Source organism: Pelophylax lessonae (genome assembly GCF_965119305.1).
Source record: "Pelophylax lessonae genome assembly, chromosome: 2".
NCBI lineage: Eukaryota > Metazoa > Chordata > Amphibia > Anura > Ranidae > Pelophylax > Pelophylax lessonae.
In genome coordinates this window covers 276,216,558-276,242,111 of record NC_138769.1, presented here as the reverse complement: position 1 = coordinate 276,242,111, position 25,554 = coordinate 276,216,558, and the positions used below count along the sequence as shown (strand labels likewise).

The window sequence follows — 25,554 nt, the reverse complement described above, 5'->3', positions numbered from 1 at the left end:
TGTTGTCCTTAAATTGGGCACTTAGTCAGAGGGAGGATCTACCTCGAGAACAGAAAGTATTCATTGGTAGGGCTTTAGACTTTTGTCTGAGCCATAACTATTTTTGGCATCAAAGTAGGTTCTACAGCCAAAAAACAGGTGTTGCCATGGGTGCCAAATTTGCCCCCAGCCTGGCAAACCTGTTCATGTCGGAGTGGGAGGACAAGTTTGTCTTCAACCAGGTACGACATGAACTCAGGCTGTACAAGCGCTTTATTGATGACATCATTTTCATCTGGCAAGGGGCAGAGGAGGATTTGGTGGGCTTCATGGAACACCTAAATACCAACCATAACAATATTAAGTTGGATTTTCATCATAGTCCTGATGAAATCAATTTCTTGGATGTCACTATCAAAAGAGAAGGTAATAGATTAACCATGAAAGTGTACTTCAAAATGACAGACAGGAACAGTTATTTGGCCATCCAAAGTGGACACCACCCTAACTGGCTTAGGAATATTCCTAGGGGCCAGTTCATCCGAGTCAGGCGGAACTGCACTTCTGTAGATGACTACATGGAACAAGCAGCAGTTTTGAGGGATAGGTTTGTGGCCAAAGGTTATGACAAGACCAACTTAAATAAAGAAATCACCAAGATTGGGAATGCCCCCAGACCATTAAGACCTGCAGTTAAACCTGCTAGGATGGATGACGATCCTAAACAATGGAGCTTCTTGTCAGATTTTTCCAACGATTACAAGAAGGTAGAGGAAATCTTTAGACACCATTGGCCTATATTACAAATGGATAGAACATTATGTTCAGCCTTACCAGCCAAGCCATCGTTTATATATAGGCGGGCCCCAAATTTTGGTGATCAAATTGTAAAGAAAGTATTAGACCCTCCCAATGTCTCCTTCTTCCCGGACATGAAGGGGTCTTTCACCTGTGGAAGATGTAGAGCCTGTTCATTTACACCGACCAATTTCAGGAGAAGGGACTCCTTCATGGTTCGAGCTATCAACAAATCCTTCAAAATCAAAAACTTAATTACCTGTGACACCACACATGTGGTCTATGGACTGATGTGTCCCTGTAATTTAGTTTATATTGGCCGTACTAAGCGGGCCTTAAAAGTTAGAGTAGGTGAGCATATCACCAACATTTTGAAAGGAAATCGCGATCACAACGTGTCCGCACATTTCCGCCAGTTACACCAGAGGGATCCTAGGAGCCTCCTCTTCTGGGGGATTGAGCGAGTTACCCCGTCGTGGCGGGGGTCAAATTGGGTGAGGGAATTATCCAAATGTGAGACTAAGTGGATTTTCCTCACCCAAGCCCTCGCACCGACGGGGTTAAATATAGAGTTAGACTTGAATTGCTATATTAGCGATTCTTGATCTTTCCTTTCCCCATCACTCTCAAAATGGTTACTGGAGTATTATTGATTAAGCTTAATTGATATATTTTTTGTGCCATTGGTGCGCTTTTTTAATATGCTTTTTATCATGTTTTAGGTATTTTTAATAGATATCATATTGGTACCTTTAGTTTGGGGTACTGATTATTGCAATATAGATTGTGTGTTGCATTTTTACTTTATATCAAGATGACCTGTTTTATATGCAGAATGTTACTGGTAATGCTCTGCGGATCCATATCGGCACGGGGTAGTACTCCAAGGAATAATAATGTTATCTTTTTCCCATATTATGGGATTTGGATTGTCATTTTTCAGTGCTAAAGTGAATCTATATTATATGGCAGGTTTCCTTATTGTTGTTATTGATGTCGGAAGTTCCGCAGTGCGGTGAGCTGGTTAACTTCCGGTTTACTCACCTCATTGCCGATTGGACGCAGAGCGTTCCAGCAGGGCTATTTAGATGCCGGATGTTGTCGTTTAGGTCACGCCTCCAGTTGAAGTCGGACATGACCAGACGACACATCCGACATCACGTGACACGGCAGAGGAGCTACCCGGAAGGTATTGGGCTGGCGTGGAGTTAGCCCGGGACACTGGACGAGTTAGGCTTCCTCTTTGACCGGAGATATGGGATTCAATGCCTATCCATATGCTTTTACATGTGAGTGCAAAATTTATATATTTTAATAAAGCAAGTGTTTTGATGGTACTTCACTATTTGGAGCCCTTCTTTTTCTCCATAATACCATTACATTGAGGAAAGTGTGTGAAGGGTACTTCTATGCGGCAGTGGTGAAGAGACTCTGGTCTTCCATGCGTGTGCTCCCTACATCTGTATGGTATCCCTGCTCAGTTTGCTCTGGTGTGAGAACACTTGAGCACCGTTTTCTGGTGAGTTGCCATTTCTGCTATCTATCGGTGTGACACCTGGTGGTGGATGGTGATCCATTAACATACTTCACGCACTCCTGGATTTTATGGACTTGAAGGACATTGCTTTTCTTTATATTCTTTTGAGTGTTTATCAAGCAGTATCTTTGACAAGCATGCTTTTTACACTTTGAGTCATCTAACAGTGATTTCATGCGCTACTTCTTTTCCATTTCTGTATTTCCAAATATTATCCAGTATTTGTTTAAGTAGCAGCAGTGTTTCCATATTATAGCAGTCAAGTGACTGACTCCTCCTAAAGCGCAAAGATATTTTGGACTTGACAGTGGGTGTCTAAGTTTATATATATATTTGAGTTTAAAAATCTACATGGGCGACGCTTTAAAATTTTTTTACCGGTTACAAGTTTAGAGTTACAGAGGTGGTCTATAAGACCCCAAATCCCTTCTTTGCTCTTAAAAACATTCAAAACGCCAAGTTTGGCTGTTTTGAATACGGTTATTTTTTTCAAAAGCTGGCGCCTTTAAGGTTTCAGTAAACCTGAAGTGATGTTGCTTCTGGGTAACTAGACCAGAGACCCGATCAAAGCCGATTCCGGCTTTGTTCGGGTCTCCGGCCAGTCAGTGGACGTGCCAGCTGGTCGCTTGGGCCTCCTGGTGGGAAGGGAGAGCCCAGGCAGTGCGGTGGACGTCCCTTCCCGCTACTTGTGATAACAATCGAGTGGCTGCTTAGCTACATTGATTGTTATCACAAGAAAGCCATTCGCCGGCTCTAAAAAATGGTACAGGGGTGATGCCTGCAGCTGCAGGCATCACCCTGGTACAACCACTTGAAGCAGAATGACATCCAGGCTACGTGATTTTGCAGCAAGTGGTTAAACCCCACAGCCTACCTGAGCATTGTTGCTGACTATGTCCATCCCTTTATCACTACAGTGTACCCATCTTCTGATGGCTACTTCCAGCAGGATAATGCAATATGTCACAAAGCTCAAATCATCTCAAACTGGTTTCTTGAACATGACAATGAGTTCACAGTACACCAATGGCCTCCACAGTCACAAGATTTTAATCCAACAGAGCACCTTTGGGATGTGGTAGAATGGGAGATTCACACCATGGATGTGCAGTCGACAAATCTGCAGAAACTGCGTGATGCTATCATGTCAATATGGACCAAAATCTAAAAAAAAATGTTCCCAACAGTTCTGAAGGCAAAAGGGGGTCCAACCTCGTACTAGCAAGGCATACCTAATAATGTGGCCGGTGAGTGTATGTATTACTTGTTACATAAGGACAAAGTTACTGGAATATTCAGGCCTAAAGCAAAAATGTAAAAATTGTTCCATTCCATAAGGTGTATACAGGTACATGTAAATTGCGAACCTAATAAAGTGCAACAATTACAGACAGACAATATCCCCGTGAGGTGATTAAAACCAATCATGTGATAAAGGTTCATTCAAAAGGCGTAATAAAGTTCATAAATAAATCCCGGTGCAGATGATGAAAAACAGGGTTCATAAACATTGCTGTGTCCACCACCAGTGAATGAAATACAAACTCACCAGAGCCAGGTGCTGTCTAAGTTATAGGACAGCATTAGGGTATTATTCAAAAGGCCTCATGATCTTTGGACATTGGATATTCAGTGACATCAGGCCTCAGGAACGGTCTCCAAAAGGTTTATCAACACAACACGGCACATGAGAGTTAAAAAAAGGAAGAAGCTCATGGTGTAGTATGAAGAGTTATTTAAAAATTTTATAAAATTATATTCGTGTAACACTGACATAAAATACAGTGTACATAAAATAAAATCAAACAGTTTAAGGACTCACTTCAAGAGCCACCTCAAGATGGAGTGATGGCTGGACCTTAAGCGTTTGAGATAATAGCTCTACGGCCGTTTCACGTCCCGTGCGTCATCTGGAGTTTTTTTTTTGTATTTCATTCATTGGTGTGGACACAGCAATGTTTATGAACCCTGTTTTTATCATCTGCACCGGGATTTATTCATGAACTTTATTACACCTTTTGAATGAACATTTATCACGATTGGTTTTAATCCCCTCACGGGGATGTCTGTAATTGTTGCACTTTATTAGGTTCGCAATTTACTTGTTTAAGCCCTGCAACCCCCCCCCTTTTTTTTGTTTTAGTGTATGTATATTTTACACTTCTTTGCTAGCTGCTTATTATATTATAAGCGCTGATTCACAATTTTTGTTTCCATACAGGCACATGTGTTTTCAAGAGTTCAAGTGGTTGAAGTGTTTTATTTATTTATTTTGTTTAATAGAGGTTTACAGCACTTATGTTTACTACTAAAACATATGAAGATAAAAAAGAAAAAAAATATATGAAAAATGTTTAAAGGGTAAGTGCACTTATTGATCTCCTTACTGTCAATTCTGCTCACAAGCTCTTCCAATGCCTTTACATTTTTCTGAATTCCAGGCTGAGCAAAGGTGTAGTTATCCTTAAAAACAAAACATAGGACAATAAATAAACTACTGTTGTTACAATTAGATAAACATCCACCATTTACAATGATACCTTAATTTCCCCTGCCCAGCAAAAATATTTTCTTTTGAAATCATCGTTTTATCCCCAATTTTACATCCAAGTATGAGTTATAATCTTCTGGTAGAGGAGAAAAAGGCACTCTCTGATACTTTTCATTAACAAAGCTGAGAAAGTTGGAAATCTAGTGCTCTTGATAGAAATGTACCAGGAGGAAACCGCCTGACAACTTAAAGGATAAGTTCACCTTTTACTACTGGAGAGTTTAATAAAAGACCACATAGATGAATTCTTGCTGGAGAAAAAAATACTTTAACCACTTTCCGCCCGCCATATAGCAAAATGATGGCCGGGAAGTGGTTGCTCCATCCAGACTGGCCATCATATGACGTCCAGCAGGATAGACCCCTCTGCGCGCTCTGACACACCGCATCTCCGATCCCGGTAAAGAGCCTAATGACGTAGGCTCTTTACCATGTGACCAGCTGTGTCCAATCATAAATAGGAAGTGCCATTGATCGGCTTTTCTCAGTTCGTGCCTGACAGGCACGAGTAGATGAGAGCCGATCGGCAGCTCTCCTGACAGGGGGGGGGGGCGTCTGTGCTGATAATCAGAGCATTGATTACCAGTGCAGACCCTTGGGGGGATGCCACTAGAGCCACCAGGGATTGCCCACCCATGGCAACCAGGGATGCCCACCCATGGTCACCAGGGATGCCAATCAGGGCTCAGGGACCCTTTCAGTGTCCTCCTCATCAGAGCTGTCCATGATTGCCATCTATCAGTGCCGCACACTAGTGCCAATTATTGCCCATCAGTGCTGCCTATCAGTGCCCACCAGTGCTGCATATCAGTGCTACCTATCAGTGCCCATCAGTGCTGCATATTAGTGCCTCATCATCGGTTCCACGCCATCAGTGCCTCCTCATCAGTGCCTGTCAGTGAGGCCTCATCAGTGCTCACCAGTGCAGGAAAAAAACGTATCTATTTACAACATTTTATAACAAAACAAAAAAACTTTTTTCCAAATTTTTTTTTATTTGTGTAGCAAAAAAGAAAAAAACTTGCAGGCTCGGTTCACACTATTGCGATGCGGGAAGGCTGCGAATTCGCAGCCTTTTCCCGCATCGCACACGCACCCCCGGCAGTTCACACTGCCATATGCGATACGCTGGGGGTGTCAATGTAATCTTAACGACACCCCCAGTTTGATCGCATATCGCAGTGCGATCGTGCAGTTCGCACAGGATGGGATCGCACAAGTGTGAACCGCTGTGCGATCCGATCCTGATGCGGCTGCAAAAATGCCTCCTGTGCGTGTTTGCTCCGGGTGCGATGCGAATTTAGCCATACAAACTGTATGGCTAAACTCGCACCGCACAGCTGATCGCATGTAATGTCGGAGCAGTGCGCTCCGACATTACATGCGAACCCGGCACTCGCATTAGTGTGAACCGGGTCGCAGTGATCAAATACCACCAAAAGAAAGCTCTATTTGTGGGAAAAAAATGACAAATTTGGTTTAGGTACAGTGTTGCATGACTGCGCAATTGTCATTCAAAATGAAACCACGCTAAAAGCTTAAAATTGGCCTGGGCAGGAAGGGGGTGAAAGTGCCCTGTATTGAAGTGGTTTAGCAACAGACAGCATGGATTAATGAAAGACAGAAGTTGTCAAACAAACCTGATTTCGTTTGAGGAGGAGGTAAGTAAAACCTTGGACAGAGGGGTGGCTGTGGACGTAGTATACTTGGATTTTGCAACAGCGTTTGACACAGTTCCCCACACATGGCTAATGTGTAAGGTAAAGTCTACAAGCTTGGAAAGATCAGTTTGTAAATAGATAGAAAATTGGCTAAAAGATAGGATTCAGAGAGTAGTGGTTAATGATTCTTACTCTGAATGGTCTAAGGTTATGAGTGGTGTACCCCAAGGTTCAGTGTTGGGACCCTTACTTTTTAAAATCTTTATAAATGATATAGGGTCTGGGATTAAAAGTACCATTTCTCTCTCTTCAGATGACACCAAGCTTTGCAGTGAAATAACTTCCTTACAGGATGTCTCCAACTTACAAGCTGACCTCAATGCACTGTTAATTGAGCGATTATGTGGCAAATGAGGTTTAATGTTGATAAATATAAAGTTATGCACTTGGGGGCTAAGAAGATGCCTGCATCATATATACTAGGGAGTAAAATTGGGGGGAATCCATGGTGGAGAAGGATCTAGGTGTTCTGGTAGATCCTAAACTTATTATCAGCATGCAATGCAAAGCTCCAATTTCCAAAGCAAGCAAAGTCCTTTTTTGTATTAAGCAAGGTATGGACTCCAGAGAGAGATATCATTTTGCCCTGTACAAATCATTAGTAAGACCTCATTTGGAATATGCAGTTCAGCTTTAGGCACCAGTTCTCAAAAAGAATATCAGGGAACTGGAGAAAGTGCAGAGAAGGGCAACCAAACTGGTAACAGGTATGGAGGAGCTCAGCTATGAGGATAGATTAGAGAAACTGAATTAATTTTCTCTTGAGCAGAATAGATTAGGGGGTATCTGATCAACATGAACAAATACATAAGGGGTCCATATAGTGAACTTGGTGCTGAGTTATTCACTTTAAGGTCATCACAGAGGACAAGGGGGCACTCTTTACATCTAGAGGAAAAAGATTTCATGTGCAAATGCGGAAAGATTTCTTCACAGTAAGAGCTGCGAAAATGTAGAATAGACTCCTTCCAGAGGTGGTTCTGGCCAGCTCAGTAGATTGCTTTAAAAAAGGCCTGGGTTCTTTCCTAAATAAAAATAAATAACTGGGTACTCACATTTATAGGTAAAGTTGATCCAGTGAATATCTGATTCCCTTTTAGGGGATCAGGAAGGATTTCTTTCCCCTGCTGGTGCAAATTGGATCATGCTTTGCTGGGGGTTTTCACCTTCCTCTGGATCAACTGTGGGTATTGGATTGTATATATGGGATTGTATGGTTTGTTTTTTTTTTTTTTAACTAGATGGTCTTTTTTCAACCTGACTATGCATTTATATACTAAAATAAATAAGCGCACATTTTTTGCAGGAAAAAAAAAATGTACATTTGCTATTTTTTGAACAGTAGCCTGCAAAGTATAGCGCCTGCAATCAGTGGATTGTGGGTGCAATTTCAGGCTTCTCCCTCTAGCTTTCAGCCCATTCACTCTGCATGCTGGAGGAATGTGACTGAACTAACATCGTGCTAATTAGTACACTCTCAACTCAAACTACAAGTCTGTTTGCTGCGGTGGAGAGGGGATTTGCAGTTTTCTCATTCACAGATTCCAGTGAATGAATGATGTGGCTGTGTGGGAGAAGTCCTGCGCAGCCACACTGTTTTTAAAATGTGACAGCAGGTGGGGGGGTTTAGGGGGCAGTGGGAGGTTGCTGAACATGTTACATCCTAAACAGAGGTGTAACATGTTTAGGTGAACTTAGCCTTTAACCACTTACCACTTCTTTTGTACCGGATTACAAAGTATACATTTTTTTAAAGAAATGCAAAAGTATAATTATATCTTCCAAGGAATATGAACATCTGGCAACTACATTCATACTGATTTCAACCTTTTATCTTTTGTCAAAAACAGATACAGACATCACATGCCAACCAGGTAGACCTATCATCTCAAGCTATTGGGTCATTGTAAAAAAAAAAAAAAAAAAAAAAGAAATCTGTATTTCTTGGACATTTCCTACAAAAGCATATCGTGAGCCTAAGCTCTTTCCTGAGGAATTCCACTCATTTTTAAGTAACTTCGGCCTGGTATTTATTATCGCTGACCTAAAAGCAGAGGAAAATCTTGCAGACACAAGGGAAAATGGGGACCTTCATGTGTTAACCACTTAAGCCCCGGAAGATTTTACCCCCTTCCTGACCAGGGGGTATTTTGCGATTCGGCACTGCGTGACTTTAACGGACAATTGCGCGGTCGTGCGACGCTGTATCTAAACAAATTTGGCGTCCTTTTTTTCCCACAAACAGAGCTTTCTTTTGGTGGTATTTGATCACCTGTGCGATTTTTTGATCATGCGCTATAAACAAAAAAAGAGCGTAAATTTTGCAAAAATAGCAATATTTTTCACATTTTTTTATATGAAATTCCCCCCCAAAAAAAGGTAAAAATCAAAATTTTTTAACATTTTCAGCCAATTTGTTTTATGCTACCTATGTTTGGTAAAAAAAAAAAAAAAAAAATCGCAAAAAGCGTATTTTGATTGGTTTGCGCAAAAGTTATCACGTTTGTGATAACTTTTTTTCACGTTTGTTGTTAATTTTGGTGTTTTTTTTTTTAACGCGTTATGGCGGCGATCTGCGATTTTTTTTGGGGTACTGCGGCGGACAGATCGGACCCTTGACTGACATTTTTGACACTTTTGGGGTTACCAGCGACATTTCTACAGTAATCAGTGCTATACATATGCACTGTTACTGTAAAAATACACTGGCAGTGAAGGGGTTAACTTTTTTTGAAAGGGAGGGGCTATGTGTGTCCCTAGGGGCGTGCTTTCTACTGTGATTGGCTGTGGCTTCAGATGTATGAACAGTGATCAATGGTTCTACATAGTAGAACCGTATGATCATCCTTCATACACAGGGGAGAATGACAGGCAGCTTGTTTACACAAGCCGCCTGACTTTCTCCCTCTCCCCCGACGATCGCAGAGTGACATCGGGTCCGCCGGTCACACGCGCGGGGGGGGGGGGGGGTCCGTGACCGCGCGGGAGCGCGCCTCCGGCGGCACGGGCTCGCTCCCTAGCCCCTCACAGGCTAGCGATGTAGACTGCCAACGTAGATCTACGTTAGGCAGTCGGCAAGTGGTTAAATGTGAAACTGCTTGAATTTGTACTGATGGACAACTATTTTATTTTCCATTGACAGTACTGTTTACTAGAGTTGAGCTAACACCTGGATGTCCAGGTTCGGCGGGTTTGACCGAACTTGAAAAAAAAAAAAGTCCGGGTTCGTGAACCAGACTTAACCCGAACTTTACCCCGATCCCAAACCCCATTGAAGTCAATGGAGACCCGAACTTTTGAGCACTAAAATGCCTCTAAAACAAACATGGAAAGGGCTAGAGGGCTGCAAATGCCAGCAAACTCTTCTTAAGAGCATGGCAAGTGCTCTGAAAACCAACGTGGATAGGGAAATAACTTAAAATAACATAAAAAACAGAAAAATAAAAAATAATCATCTTGAATGATGTAGGAGGAGGAGGAGGCCCATATGGAGTAGGATGTTGAGGTGGCGGTGGATGTGGAGGTGTAGGTGGAATCGGCGGTGAAGGACGGGGTAGCCAACACTGGTTTTTGTTTTTAATTTTATTTCTTTTAAATTAGGGTACACCCCAAAAAGAAGGGGAAAGATCAAAAATAAAACAATGGCTAGGTAAGGCCGGTATACATGTCTATTCTGCACAAGGTATGGACAAGTCCTCTGAGATCCATGCCTGGTTCATTTTAATAACCATGAACCTGAGCTTGTCCACATTGGCTCTGGACAATAAGGCCGGTATACATGTCTATTCTGCACAAGGTACGGACAAGTCCTCTGGTATCCATGCCTGGTTCATTTTAATGAACATGAACCTGAGCTTGTCCACATTGGCTCTGGACAGGTGGCTGTGCTTGTCTCTGATAACGCCCCCAGCCGTGCTAAATACATGTTCAGATAATACACTGGCTGCAGGGCAGGCCAGCACCTCCAAGGCGTAAAGGGCAAGCTCAGGCCATGTGCCCAATTTGGAGCACCAGAAGTTGAAGGGGGCAGACCCTTCATTCAGTACATCTAGGCGTGTGCACACATACTGCTCCACCATTTTAGTGCTGGGTCGTGGTGCTGCTGGTGGAGCTCCTGTGTCAAGGAGAGGACGTGGTCCATCTGTGCCAGCTACACGCACAAGTAAAAACACCTTTCACAGCTGCAAGTAGGCGACAAAACCTTACAGCAGTATTGAGCAGGGCCTAATGCGCCTCTACAAACGTTGAGGCCAGAACAAGTACAGGCGATAGTAGATTGGGTTGCTGACAGTGCCTCCAGTTCCTTCACATCGTCTCCCACCCAGTCTTCTGCTGAAAGGTCAGAGTTGGCACCTGCTGCCAATATCCATCAATCTTTCACCTCCCCCCTTGCAAATCAGCCAAGCAGTCTGAGCCCCAAGTCATGCAGCAGTCTCTTCTTCTTTTTGATGACTCTGTTAGCATGGTTTCCCAGGGCCATCCACCTAGTCCTGCCCCAGAAGTGGAAGAGATTGAGTTCACCGACGCCCAACCACTTATGTCTCAAGATGAGTACATGGGAGGACCATCGCAGCACGTCTCGGATGATGACGAAACACAGGTACCAACTGCTGCAGAATTCCAAATTGTGGAGACCGACAAGGGTTGCAGGGGTGAGGACTGCGTGGAAGATGATGTGGAGGACGATGAGGTCCTCGACCCCACATGGAATGAACGTCATGCAGGTGACCTGAGTAGTATGGAGGAAGAAGCGGTGGTCGCACAGAGCCACCAGCACAGCAGAAGAGGGAGCAGGGTGCAAAAGCGGAGCGGCCGTGCCCTAGACACTACGCCTGCTACTGCCCAACACAGCAAGGGGCCGAGCACACCAAAGCCAGCTCAAAGGAGTTCCCTAGCATGGCAGTTCTTCAGACAATGTGATGATGACAGGACACGAGTGGTTTGCACGCTGTGCAATCAGAGCCTGAAGAGAGGCATAAACCTTCTCAACCTGAGAACAACCTGCTAGACCAGGCATCTAAGTGCAAAGCACGAGCTGCAGTGGAGTAGACACCTCAAAAACCAAGAAAGGTCTCCTCCTGTTTCCTCTTCTGCGACAGTCTCGGCCTCTTCATCCACCTCTGTAGTGAGACCGGCACCTGCCATCCCGCAAACAGAGGATCTGCCAGCAACACCACCACCTAGGTCACCAACAACCATCTCCACAATGTCCCGTGAAGCGTTCAGCTTTCTATCTCCCAAACACTGTAGCGGAAGAGGAAGTACCCCCCCTACTCACCCGCGATCCCTGGCCCTGAATGCCAGCATTTCAAAATTCCTGGCCTTTGAAATGCTGTCATTCCGTCTGGTATAGACGCAGAGTTTTAAAAGCCTTATGGCAGTGGCTGTCCCACAGTATGTCGTGCCCAGCCGCCACTACTTTTCCAGGCAAGCCATCCTTTCCCTGCACAACCAAGTGGGTGACAAAATCAGGTGTGCACTGCGCAGCACCATCCGTGGCAAGGTCCACCTAACTACGGATATGTGGACCAGTAAGCACGGTCAGGGACGTTATATATCTCCCTAACAGCACACTGGGTAAATGCAGTGGCGGCTGGGCCTGAGGCGGATAGCAGTTTGGCGCATGTCCTTCCACCACCGAGGATTGCAGTGCGCTACAGTTTGCCTCCTGTTCCTAACTCCTCCTACTCAGCTTCCTCATCCAGTCAGTGTAACACTTTCACCACCAACTTCAGCACAGCCAGGGGTAAACGACAGCAGTCCGTTTTAAAACTTGCCTGTTGGGGGAAAAACTACACACCGCGCAGGAGTTGTGGAGGGGCATTCAACAGCAGACCGATGAGTGGTTGGTGCCAGTGTGCCTCAAGCCCGGCCTGGTGGTGTGCGATAACAGGCGAAATCTCGTAGCAGCTCTGGACCTAGCCGGTTTGACACACATCCCTTGCCTGGCGCATGTGCTGAATTTGGTGGTGCAGAGGTTCCTTAGAAATTACCCCGATATGTCAGAGCTGCTGCAGAAAGTGCGGGCCGTCTGTGCACACTTTTGGCGTTCTCACCCTGCTGCTGCTCGCCTGTCAGCGCTGGAGCGTAACTTTGGCCTTCCCGCTCACCGCCTCATATGTGACGTGCCCACAAGTTGGAACTCCACCTTGCACAAGCTGGCCAGACTGTGCGAGCAGCAGCAGGCCATAGTGGAGTTTCAGCTGCAGCACGCACGAGTCGCTCTGCGGAACAGCACCACTTCACCACCAGTAACTGGGCATCCATGCGAGACCTGTGTGCCTTGTTGTGCTGTAACATATGCAGACTAGGCCGCAATGTAATATTTTTTCCCTAAATAGGTGTTTATTGAATAGCGGAATAGAACAACATTATCCAAAGGGTGTATCTCAGTAACATATGCAGACTAGGCCGCAATGTAATATTTTTTCCCTAAATGGGTGTTTATTGAATAGCGGAATAGAACAACAGTATCCAAAGGGTGTATCTCACAGTAACATATGAAGACTAGGCCGCAATGTAATATTTTTTCCCTAAATGGGTGTTTATTGAATAGCGGAATAGAACAACAGTATCCAAAGGGTGCATCTCACAGTAACATATGCAGACTAGGACGCAATGTAATATTTTTTCCCTAAATGGGTGTTTATTGAATAGCTGAATAGAACAACAGTATAGAAAGGGTGTATCTCACAGTAAAATATGCAGACTAGGCCGTAATTTTATTTTTTCCCCCTAAATGGGTTTTTATTGCAATGCACAACACAACAGTATGCAATGGGTGTATCTCACTGTACCATATGCAGACAGGGCCGCAATTTACTTTTTATCCCCCTAAATGGGTTTTTATTGCAAAGTAGAATACAACAGTATGCAATGGGTGTATCTCACTGTACCATATGCAGACAGGGCCGCAATTAACTTTTTTTCCCCCCTAAATAGTTTTTTTATTGCAAAGCGGAATACAACAACAGTATGCAATGGGTGTATCGCACTAACATATGAATGAAAATCCGAAAAATAATTATCCCCTTAATTGGTGCTTGTTGAATAGCAGATTTGAAATGCAGTGTCTAAACGCTGTAAGTCACAGTAAAATATGAAGGAAAATGCTTTTCTTCTTTTTTAAATGCAGATTAAGCAGACACATATGCACTGAGCTTTCAGGAAATGGCCGCTACACACCGCACGCCTAACAGGTTGGATACTGTTATTAATAAACAAGCAAAAAATTGGGGGAGCAAACCCTGAACATGTATATCTAAAGCCGGTGCAGCTATGGACCAAGCAACATGTATATTAAAAAAGAATAGCGCAACCATGCAAAAGAAATGACTATCAAATATGGAGACCATCCATAAATAAAAATGGGGATTTAGTTCCACCATATGGCCATATCGTGCTCAAGCCCACCACTGCGTCAAAGTACCCCATTATCGGTGGGTCCTACACTATCCATAAAAAAGGGGTGAATCCAGCCTCTCTTACCCTTGGAGACAACGCTCCTTGCTGGGAAGGTGTGCTAATGCACTGCAGGGGACTCCTCCTATATCTACTTGATAGAGGGCACCAATAGAGTACAGGTGTGTGTGGGGGATGGGATGCTCAACCTCATAAGTCTGGTCAGACCGAATACATAATAAACAAGCAAAAAATTGGGGGAGCAAACCCTGAACATGTATATCTAAAGCCGGTGCAGCTATGGACCAAGCAACATGTATATTAAAAAAGAATAGCGCAACCATGCAAAAGAAATGACTATCAAATATGGAGACCATCCATAAATAAAAATGGGGATTTAGTTCCACCATATGGCCATATCGTGCTCAAGCCCACCACTGCGTCAAAGTACCCCATTATCGGTGGGTCCTACACTATCCATAAAAAAGGGGTGAATCCAGCCTCTCTTACCCTTGGAGACAACGCTCCTTGCTGGGAAGGTGTGCTAATGCACTGCAGGGGACTCCTCCTATATCTACTTGATAGAGGGCACCAATAGAGTACAGGTGTGTGTGGGGGATGGGATGCTCAACCTCATAAGTCTGGTCAGACCGAATACATAATAAACAAGCAAAAAATTGGGGGAACAAACCCTGAACATGTATATCTAAAGCCGGTGTAGCTATGGACCAAGCAACATGTATATTAAAAAAGAATAGCGCAACCATGCAAAAGAAATGACTATCAAATATGGAGACCATCCATAAATAAAAATGGGGATTTAGTTCCACCATATGGCCATATCGTGCTCAAGCCCACCACTGCGTCAAAGTACCCCATTATCGGTGGGTCCTACACTATCCATAAAAAAGGGGTGAATCCAGCCTCTCTTACCCTTGGAGACAACGCTCCTTGCTGGGAAGGTGTGCTAATGCACTGCAGGGGACTCCTCCTATATCTACTTGATAGAGGGCACCAATAGAGTACAGGTGTGTGTGGGGGATGGGATGCTCAACCTCATAAGTCTGGTCAGACCGAATACATAATAAACAAGCAAAAAATTGGGGGAGCAAACCCTGAACATGTTGCTTGGTCCATAGCTGCACCGGCTTTAGATATACATGTTCAGGGTTTGCTCCCCCAATTTTTTGCTTGTTTATTATGTATTCGGTCTGACCAGACTTATGAGGTTGAGCATCCCATCCCCCACACACACCTGTACTCTATTGGTGCCCTCTATCAAGTAGATATAGGAGGAGTCCCCTGCAGTGCATTAGCACACCTTCCCAGCAAGGAGCGTTGTCTCCAAGGGTAAGAGAGGCTGGATTCACCCCTTTTTTATGGATAGTGTAGGACCCACCGATAATGGGGTACTTTGACGCAGTGGTGGGCTTGAGCACGATATGGCCATATGGTGGAACTAAATCCCCATTTTTATTTATGGATGGTCTCCATATTTGATAGTCATTTCTTTTGCATGGTTGCGCTATTCTTTTTTAATATACATGTTGCTTGGTCCATAGCTGCACCGGCTTTAGATATACAGGTTCAGGGTTTGCTCCCCCAATTTTTTGCTTGTTTATTATGTATTCGGTTTGACCAGACTTATGTGGTTGAGCATCCCATCCCCCACACACACCTGTACTCTATTGGTGCCCTCTATCAAGTAGATATAGGAGGAGTCCCCTGCAGTGCATTAGCACACCTTCCCAGCAAGGAGCGTTGTCTCCAAGGGTAAGAGAGGCTGGATTCACCCCTTTTTTATGGATAGTGTAGGACCCACCGATAATGGGGTACTTTGACGCAGTGGTGGGCTTGAGCACGATATGGCCATATGGTGGAACTAAATCCCCATTTTTATTTATGGATGGTCTCCATATTTGATAGTCATTTCTTTTGCATGGTTGCGCTATTCTTTTTTAATATACATGGATACTGTTATTATTCTATTCCGCTATTGAATAAAAAAATAACCCATCTGAATGAAAAAAAACGAAAAATAATTTTTTTCCCCTAAATACTGAAAAATAATTATTTTCCCCTTACATTGGTGCTTTTTGAAGAGCAGGTTAGAAAAGCAGTGTCTGTCTAAAGACTGTATGTCAAAGTTAAATATGAAGGAAACATTTTTTTTTTTTCTTTTTTAAATGCAGATTAAGCAGACACAAATGCACTGAGCTTGCATTAAATGTGCAGCACCACACGCTGCCCACCTAACAGACTGATAAAAGTTTTTTTTTCTCCTTCTCCTCACTGGGCTTAGGTCAGGGCATAAAGATCGTGCACTGCATCCCCACACAATACAATCAATGTAGATCGCTGTCTGATTAAAGAAGATTCTTCCTATGCTTTCCTTCAATCTCCAGCCTGACCCTACAGTAATCTCCTATCTCTCTCTCAGCAAAAGCAGCAGGAACCTCTTCCTAGTATAGTTCTAGCAGAGTGATGCGCGGCGCTATGTGACTCCAGCTTATATAGACTCTGGGTCACATGCTGCACTGGCCAATCACAGCCATGCCATTAGTAGGCATGGCTGTGATGGCTTCTAGGGCACACTAGTTAAACGCTTGCTGATTGGCTGCCTTGCACCTGTTGAAACCGCGCCATTAAAACCGTGTCAAAACATCAAATAACGTTACCGAACAACGGACAGTACCCGAACATACAGTGAAATGTTCGGGTTCGGATACCAAATACCCAAAAGTCCGATACAAATCTGAACAATACAGTCCGGGTTCGCTCAACCCTACTGTTTACCAATCGTAAGTACCACTACTGATGGCTGGAGTTGGAGATAAAGATGCAGGAATTGTTGGCTCTGAAGATCTACGTAGAATATTTATTGATGAACAGAATGACAATATGCTAACCACGCCATTGATTTTTGCATATTTCGCTTTAAACAAACAAAATTCGTAGACCAAAAATAAATCCATTACTGCAAGCCAATGACTCTTACACTTTCATGGTTTCCACTTAAAACACCTTTAACTACTTAAGGACCAGGCCTATTTCTGAAACGTGTTGTTTACGTGGTGTTGTAAGTTAAAATCAGTATTTTTTTGCTAGAAAATTACTTAGAACCCCCAAACATTATATAATTTTTTTTTTTTTTAGCAGAGACCCTGGAGATCGTTGGAATACTCTAATGTCACACTGTATATGCGCAGCGGTCTTACAAATGCAATTATTTTGGAAAAAATACACTTTTGTTTTTAATTAAAAATATAAGAAAACAGTAAAAAGTTAGCCCAATTTTTATTTATTTTTTACTGTGAAAGAGAATGTTACGCCGAGTAAATTGATACCTAACATGTCATGCTTCAAAATTCACGCTTATGGAATGGCAACAAACATTGGTACTTAAAAGTCTCCATAGGCGACGCTTTAAAAATGTCTACAGGTTACAAATTTAGAGTTACAGAGGAGGTTTAGGGCTACAATTATTGCTCTTACTCTAACGATTGGGGCAATGCCTCACATGTGTGGTTTGAAAACTGTTTACATATGTGGACGCGACTTGCGTATATGTGTTTGCTTCTGCGCCCGAGCTCGGAGGGACGGGTGCTTTAAATTAATTTTTTCTTATTGGGCCCTTTAAGGCCGTTGGGCGAAAGCGACGTATGACATTGCTCCAGTCCCCCAAGGCCATAGAGTCGAGTCAGGATCGTTTTCACACACAGCTCCAGTAAGTGGGGAAAACGACCGGGAGACAGCGGGAACGGGGTGGGCACCTGTCCCGCCGCCCATAAAAGTGATACCGTGGTGAATCTGCCACTGGGACCACTTTTATGTGAAAGAGGACCGCTGGCCGTGGAGAAAAAAACTGGGGTTGTGGCAGCTATCTGCTGCCATACCACCAGTATTTAACATCAAAGTACCAATGTAAATACAGACCCTTTGCTCAGTATTTAGTAGAAGCCCCCTTTTGATCTAATACAGCCAGGAGTCTTTTTGGGAAAGACGCAACAAGTCTTTCACACCTGGATTTGGGGATCCTCTGCCATTCCTCCTTGCAGATCCTCTCCAGTTCTGTCAGGTTGGATGGTAAACGTTGGTGGACAGCCATTTTTAGGTCTCTCCAGAGATGCTCAATTGGGTTTAAGTCAGGACTCTGGCTGGGCCATTCAAGAACAGTCACAGAGTTGTTGTGAAGCCACTCCTTCGTTATTTTAGCTGTGTGCTTAGGGTCATTGTCTTGTTGGAAGGTAAACCTTCGGCCCAGTCTGAGGTCCAGAGCACTCTGGAGAAGGTTTTTGTCCAGGATATCCCTGTACTTGGCCGCATTCATCTTTCCCTCGATTGCAACCAGTCGTCCTGTCCCTGCAGCTGAAAAACACCCCCACAGCATGATGCTGCCACCACCATGCTTCACTGTTGGGACTGTATTGGACAGGTGATGAGCAGTGCCTGGTTTTCTCCACACATACCGCTTAGAATTAAGGCCAAAAAGTTATATTTTGGTCTCATCAGACCAGAGAATCTTATTTCTCACCATCTTGGAGTCCTTCAGGTGTTTTTTTAGCAAACTCCATGCGGGCTTTCATGTGTCTTACACTGAGGAGAGGCTTCCGTCGGGGCCACTCTGCCATAAAGCCCCGACTGGTGGAGGGCCGCAGTGATGGTTGACTTTCTACAACTTTCTCCCATCTCCTGACTGCATCTCTGGAGCTCAGCCACAGTGATCTTTGGGTTCTTCTTTACCTCTCTCACCAAGGCTCTTCTCCCCCGATAGCTCAGTTTGGCCGGACGGCCAGCTCTAGGAAGGGTTCTGGTCGTCCCAAACGTCTTCCATTTGAGGATTATGGAGGCCACTGTGCTCTTAGGAACCTTAAGTGCAGCAGAAATCTTTTTGTAACCTTGGCCAGATCTGTGCCTTGCCACAATTCTGTCTCTGAGCTCTTCAGGCAGTTCCTTTGACCTCATGATTCTCATTTGCTCTGACATGCATTGTGATCTGGAAGGTCTTATACAGACAGGTGTGTGGCTTTCCTAATCAAGTCCAATCAGTATAATCAAACACAGCTGGACTCAAATGAAGGTGTAGAACCATCTCAAGGATGATCAGAAGAAATGGAAAGCACCTGAGTTAAATATATAGAAACATAGAATGTGTCGGCAGATAAGAACCATTTGGCCCATCTAGTCTGCCCAATATATCTGAATCCTATGAATAGTCCTTGGCCCTATCTTATATGAAGGATAGCCTTATGCCTACCCCATGCATGCTTAAACTCCTTCACTGTATTTGCAGCTACCACTTCTGCAGGAAGGTTATTCCATGCATCCACTACTCTCTCAGTAAAGTAATACTTCCTCATATTACTTTTAAACCTTTGCCCCTCTAATTTAAAACTGTGTCCTCTTGTGGTAGTTTTTCTACTTTTAAATATGCTCTCCTCCTTTACCGAGTTGATTCCCTTTATGTATTTAAAAGTTTCTATCATATCCCCTCTGTCTCTTCTTTCTTCCAAGCTATACATGTTAAGGTCCTTTAACCTTTCCTGGTAAGTTTTTTTCCTGCAATCCATGTACTAGTTTAGTAGCTCTTCTCTAAACTCTCTCTAGAGTATCTATATCCTTCTGGAGATATGGCCTCCAGTACTGCGCACAATACTCCAAGTGAGGTCTCACCAGTGTTCTGTACAGCGGCATAAGCACTTCTCTCTTTCTACTGCTTATACCTCTCCCTATACATCCAAGCATTCTGCTGGCATTTCGTGCTGCTCTATTACATTGTCTTACCACCTTTAAGTCTTCTGAAATAATTACTCCTAAATCCCTTTCCTCAGATACTGAGGTCAGGACTGTGTCAAATATTCTATATTCTGCCCTTGGGTTTTTACGCCCCAGGTGCATTATCTTGCACTTATCCACATTAAATTTCAGTTGCCAGAGTTCTGACCATTCTTCTAGTTTTCCTAAATCCTTTTCCATTTGGCGTTTCCCTCCAGGAACATCAACCCTGTTACATATCTTTGTGTCATCAGCAAAAAGACAAACCTTACCATCGAGGCCTTTTGCAATATCACTTATGAAGATATTAAACAAAATTGGTCCCAGTACAGATCCCTGAGGTACCCCACTGGTAACATGACCTTGTTCTGAATGTTCTCCATTGACTACAGCCCTCTGTTGTCTGTCACTCAGCCACTGCCTAATCCACTCAACAATATGGGAGTCCATGCTCAATGACTGCAGTTTATTGATAAGTCTTCTATGTGGGACAGTGTCAAAAGCCTTACTAAAATCTAGATATGCAATGTCTACTGCACCTCCACCGTCTATTTTAGTCACCCAGTCAAAAAAATCTATATGAGTGTCACAGCAAAGGGTCTGAATACTTAGGACCATGTGATATTTCAGTTTTTCTTTTTTAATAAATCTGCAACGTCAACAATTGTGTTTTTCTGTCAGTATGGGGTGCTATGTGTACATTCATGAGGAAGACGAATGAACTTAAATGATTTTAGCAAATGGCTGCAATATAACAAAGAGTGAAAAATTTAAGGGGGTCTGAATACTTTCCGTACCCACTGTACATGCTCCTGCACTTCCACCTGCAGGGGGTGTGTGCGTCGCGAGCAGGCCGCTTCTACGGTGTTAATTTACAGCAGAAGCTGATCTGCGGGTTTCCGGGGACTCAATGTCCACCGGCACCCGCCAATCGTCAGTGAAACACAGAGAACTGAGATATGCCTATGTAAACAAGGCTTATCCCAGTTCTGACGGGGAAGGGGGGGAATCCTTTGTGTCTGCAAATCAGAGACTAGAATCAATCTTTCCCTTTGGTGAAAGCAGCACACTGTGTACACAAAAACACTGGCTAGGAACACAGTTAACCCTCTGATTGCCCTAGATGTTTAACCCCTTCCCAGCCAGAGTCATTATTACAGTGACAGTGCATATTTTTATAGCTAATCACTGTATTAGTGTCATTGGATGGCCCAAAGGGTCAAAAGTGTGAATTCGTGTCCGATAGTCTGCCGCAATATCGCAGTCCTGCTAAAAGTCGCCAATGGACGTTACTAGTATAAACAATAAAAAACTCCATTAATATATCCCCCAGTTTGAGGACGCTATAACGCAAATTCTTAGTGTTGGCACCGTTATTGGTATCGGTGCAACTCTAGTTTTTAGACATTTTAACGTTTGCGTAAACCAATCCATATACGTTTATTGGGATTTTTTTTTTCTTTTACCAAAAACATGTTGTTACGGCAGTTGGATGGAAACTTCCCTTCCCTTTCCCAGAACAAAACTGAGTTGGGCTCAGTGCTGCTCAGCTTATTCATAGGCAGCTTCACATTCTATGAATGAATGCATGCCCAGCGGGTGCACCTGTTAGTGCAGAAAATAGTTTGCTCGGACCAACTTGTTCCAAATGAATGTTAGTGCCAGTAGGGATGGAGAGCATATTTAAGGTCTAAGCCTGGAGAAAAAATTCCCTATGTCATCTGGAGAAGGTGGTACTAGATGTTAAAACACACTTATGGGGACCATGTGGAAACACAAAGAAACTGGGGAGCAGGAAATAGGGAAAATGTATGATCCAATTTACAGCAGACACCACTTAAGGTAAAAATGAAGGCCTAAGCCAAAGACAACCTTATCTTGTGAAAGAAACAAAAGGATCCTTGCAAGACAGAGCAGCCAGCTACAAAATCCCTCCTAGCTAAGGTAAATTGCCACCTTGTGGGAAAGGGGGAGATAAATGTGCCACTCCCTATATAAAAGTGCAAATTAAGAAATGGTATGTCATTGGCCTATGGAAAAGACCTCTGACCCTTCGTGGTGCAGTGCATCATCGTTAATCCATTTCCAGTTGCAGAAACAAGAGAATTCTAAAGACTGAAAAAGAATGAGGGTTAAAACCACTGAAAATAGGCTTTCAATGATCTACATTTTAAGAGGTCAACTTACAAGCTGCAAGCAGGGTGGGAAAGATACACTCAGAGACTCAGGACCTTTCAGTAAATTGTAGTCCCACCTTTACACAAAAAAAATATAGATGGATTTCCAATAAAGACCAATCCCATCCATTAAAAAAAGACTTTGTTGGATCATAAAAACATATTGGTGCCGTATTCATCCATACCTCTGACTGTCACCCAAACTTTTTTTTCTTTTTAGGTTTATGTAAAACAACGTATACAATATGAATTCATCACAGTCAACGAATGATGGGAAGGCTGTGCAAATTCATGCCTGTGCATGCATTCCATGAAGAAATGCACTTCTTAAGGAGAGAGGTAGGTATATTTATGATGGTGTCCAAGGTCTAATGTGTTTAAATATGGGAAAATAACCCACCACCATTATTTATAAATAACCCATACTTAAGGATGGTGGTGGTTTATTTTCCCATATTTAAACACATTAGACCTTGGACACCATCACAAATATACATTTATTGGGATTTTCTTTTTACCAAAAACATGTAGCAGAATACAAATTGGCCTAAATTTATGAAGAGTTTAAATTTTTTTATTAGATGTGTTTTATACAGAAAGTAAAAAATATTGTTTTTTTTTTTTATAGCGCAAAATATTAAAAAAAGCAGTGATGATCAAATACCACCAAAAAAAACGGAATTTTTGTAAAATCTTACCTGTAAAATTCCTTTCTCTGAGTCCTCCGACAGTCGCCGCCTCTTCATATTCGTCACATATGGGGTATTAGACTTTTCTCCGAAGGAGTAGCTAGGCAACAGAATATGTTAACAATAAAGCTTTAACATATCCCACCCTCAAGGGGTGGTCCCCTCAGTCAATACCCTCCTACTTCCTGCAACCATATCTCAGTTTTAGTGGAATAGCAGTAGAGTATACATACAAACCCCAAAAGAGGGGCGGGGGCGGCGACTGTCGGAGGACTCAGAGAAAGGAATTTTACAGGTAAGATTTTACAAAAATTCCGTTTTCTCTTACGTCCTCCGACAGTCGCCGCCTCTTCATATTCGTCACATATGGGGACGTCCCAAAGCAGTGCAAACATGAGGGGTGGGAAACGCATCCGCGCCGAAAGGCAACGCAGTCTCCACATCAAAGAAAAGAACCTTACCAAAGGAAGGAACTAGCTGGGCAACAGCAAAAATAAGTGCTCAACAGGAGCAACAACCCAGGAAAAGACAAAAAACCAGGGGATACAAAACTTATCCCAACAGCCAGGAGTCCCCAACAAGGGACCCTAGGGAACAGCCGCACTAAGAACCTTGCGGCCAAAGGAAGCATCCGCCGATGCCTGAACATCTACTTTGTAGAATTTTGTGAAAGTGTGCACGGTCGACCAAGTCGCCGCCTTACACACCTGGGCTACAGAAGCCCCATGACGACAGGCCCAAGACGTACTCAGAGATCTAGTAGAGTGCGCCTTCACAGGCACAGGGGGAACCTTCCCCTGCAAGGCATAAGCCTGTTCAATGGTCTGCCTGATCCATTTGGCAATGGTAGAGGCGGAAGCCGCCATGCCCTTCCGAGGACCCTCTGGAAGAACAAACAAAGAGTCCGTCTTTCGAAAAGACTCAGTCGATTTAAGGTAAACCCTAATCGCTCGAACAACATCCAGAGAATGCAATCTCACCTCCTTAGGATGTTTAGGCTTCGTGCACAACGAAGGCAAAACAATATCCTCGTTAAGATGGAATTCCGAAACTCGTTTCGGCAGAAAAGAAGGATTAGGTCGCAAGACCACCTTATCCAAATGAACAACCAGGTACGGAGACTTGCAGGACAAAGCCGCCAGTTCCGACACTCTGCGAGCCGAAGTGATCGCCACCAAAAAGGCGACCTTTTTGGACAACATAGACAACGAGATCTCCCTGATCTGTTCAAAAGGAGCACGTTGTAACACAGACAGGACTAGATTCAAGTCCCAAGGGGGCAAGGGATCCCTCCTAGGAGGAACCAGATGCCGCACACCCTGAATAAAAGTGCCAACCAAGGAGTTGGAAGCTACGGGACGTTGAAACAGAACGGCCAGCGCAGACACCTGACCCTTTATCGTAGCCAGCGCCAAACGCTGATCGACACCCGTCTGAAGGAAAGACAGCACACGGGAAACCGAGTACGTGCGGGGTGAAAACCCCCTGGACTCACACCAGGCAAAATAGGCCTTCCAAGTACGGTAATAAACCTTTCCCGAGGAAGACTTCCTCGCGTTGATCAAGGTATGAACAACCTCTGGAGAGAGACCCTTCTCCTTCAGGACCTCGGTCTCAACAGCCAGGCCGTCAAAGCCAGCGACTGTAAAGCAGGATGGTAAATCGGTCCTTGAGACAGTAGATCATCCCGAAGAGGCAGACGCCAGGGGGCGTCGACCGCCAGATTCACGAGGTCTGCGTACCAGGACCGGCGAGGCCAGTCCGGTGCCACAAGAATCACCGTGCTGCGTTCCGAGTGTAACCTGCGAAGGAACCGGGACAGCAACTGAATCGGTGGAAACGCGTACATCAGCCTGTACTGATGCCACGGGGCCACTAACGCGTCCGACGCGTCCGCCCGAGGGTCGCGCGTCCTTGCCACGAACCTCTTCACCTTGTAGTTGAGGCGAGACGCGAACAGGTCCACATCTGGAAGACCCCACTTCGCGCACAACATCTGGAAGACAGCCGGGTGGAGAGACCATTCCCCCTGATCCAGGGTCTGGCGACTCAGATAGTCCGCCTGCCAGTTCTCCACTCCCGGAATGTGAACCGCCGTTATCGCCGGGACATGAGTCTCGGCCCAAGACAGAATGTCGGCCACTTCTCGAGCCGCTCGGGCACTCCTGGTGCCCCCTTGGTGGTTGATGTAGGCCACCGCCGTGGCATTGTCCGTCTGCACCCGAACCGGGCAGCCCTGCAGCCGGTCCGTCCAGCGATGAAGACAGAGCCTTATCGCACGCAATTCCAGAACGTTGATCGGGAGGGAAGACTCCCCCTCCGACCAGGTCCCCTGGGCGGACAGAACGCCCAGAACACCACCCCAGCCCGACAGGCTGGCATCCGTGGTGATTATCGTCCACGAGATCGGACGAAACGACTTGCCCCCGGACACCAACGGGGACTGGAGCCACCACAGGAGGTTTTCCCTGGTGCGATGACTCAACGAGATCTGAAGATCCAGAGATTGAGGTCGCCCGTCCCACTTGGACAAGATCTCCGCTTGGAGACCCCGCGTGTGAAACTGCGCGAAAGGAATCGCCTCGAAAGCCGAGACCATCAATCCCAGACATCTCATACACGTCCGCAGAGACGAGTTCGGAACGTCCCTGAGGGACCTGACTCCCTCCTGAAGAGTCCTGAGTTTGTCTTCCGGCAGGAAGACCTTCGCCTGCACCGAGTCCAGTATCATTCCCAGATAGGGAAGACGAACCGACGGACTCAGAGTCGACTTTGGAACATTTATCGTCCAACCGAACTCCTGCAGAGTTTGCATCGTGACAGACAGGTCCTTCTCCAGACCCTGACTGGTCGCAGACCGAATCAGAATGTCGTCCAGATACCCCAGGACAGAAATGCCCTGGGCTCTCAATAATGCCAGAACCGG

General features: G+C 44.5%; 1 protein-coding gene across 4 annotated transcripts in view; it reads right to left on the bottom strand.

Moving 5' to 3' along the window:
* Positions 1–25,554, bottom strand: part of TBC1D22B (TBC1 domain family member 22B) — a 780,346-nt gene that overhangs the window by 216,694 nt on the left and 538,098 nt on the right. For all 4 annotated transcript variants that reach the window (XM_082245406.1, XM_082245407.1, XM_082245409.1 and 1 more), the window contains exon 10: positions 4,702–4,777. In XM_082245406.1, coding sequence (XP_082101532.1) covers positions 4,702–4,777 — 76 coding nt within the window. The remainder of the gene's footprint in view (positions 1–4,701; positions 4,778–25,554) is intronic.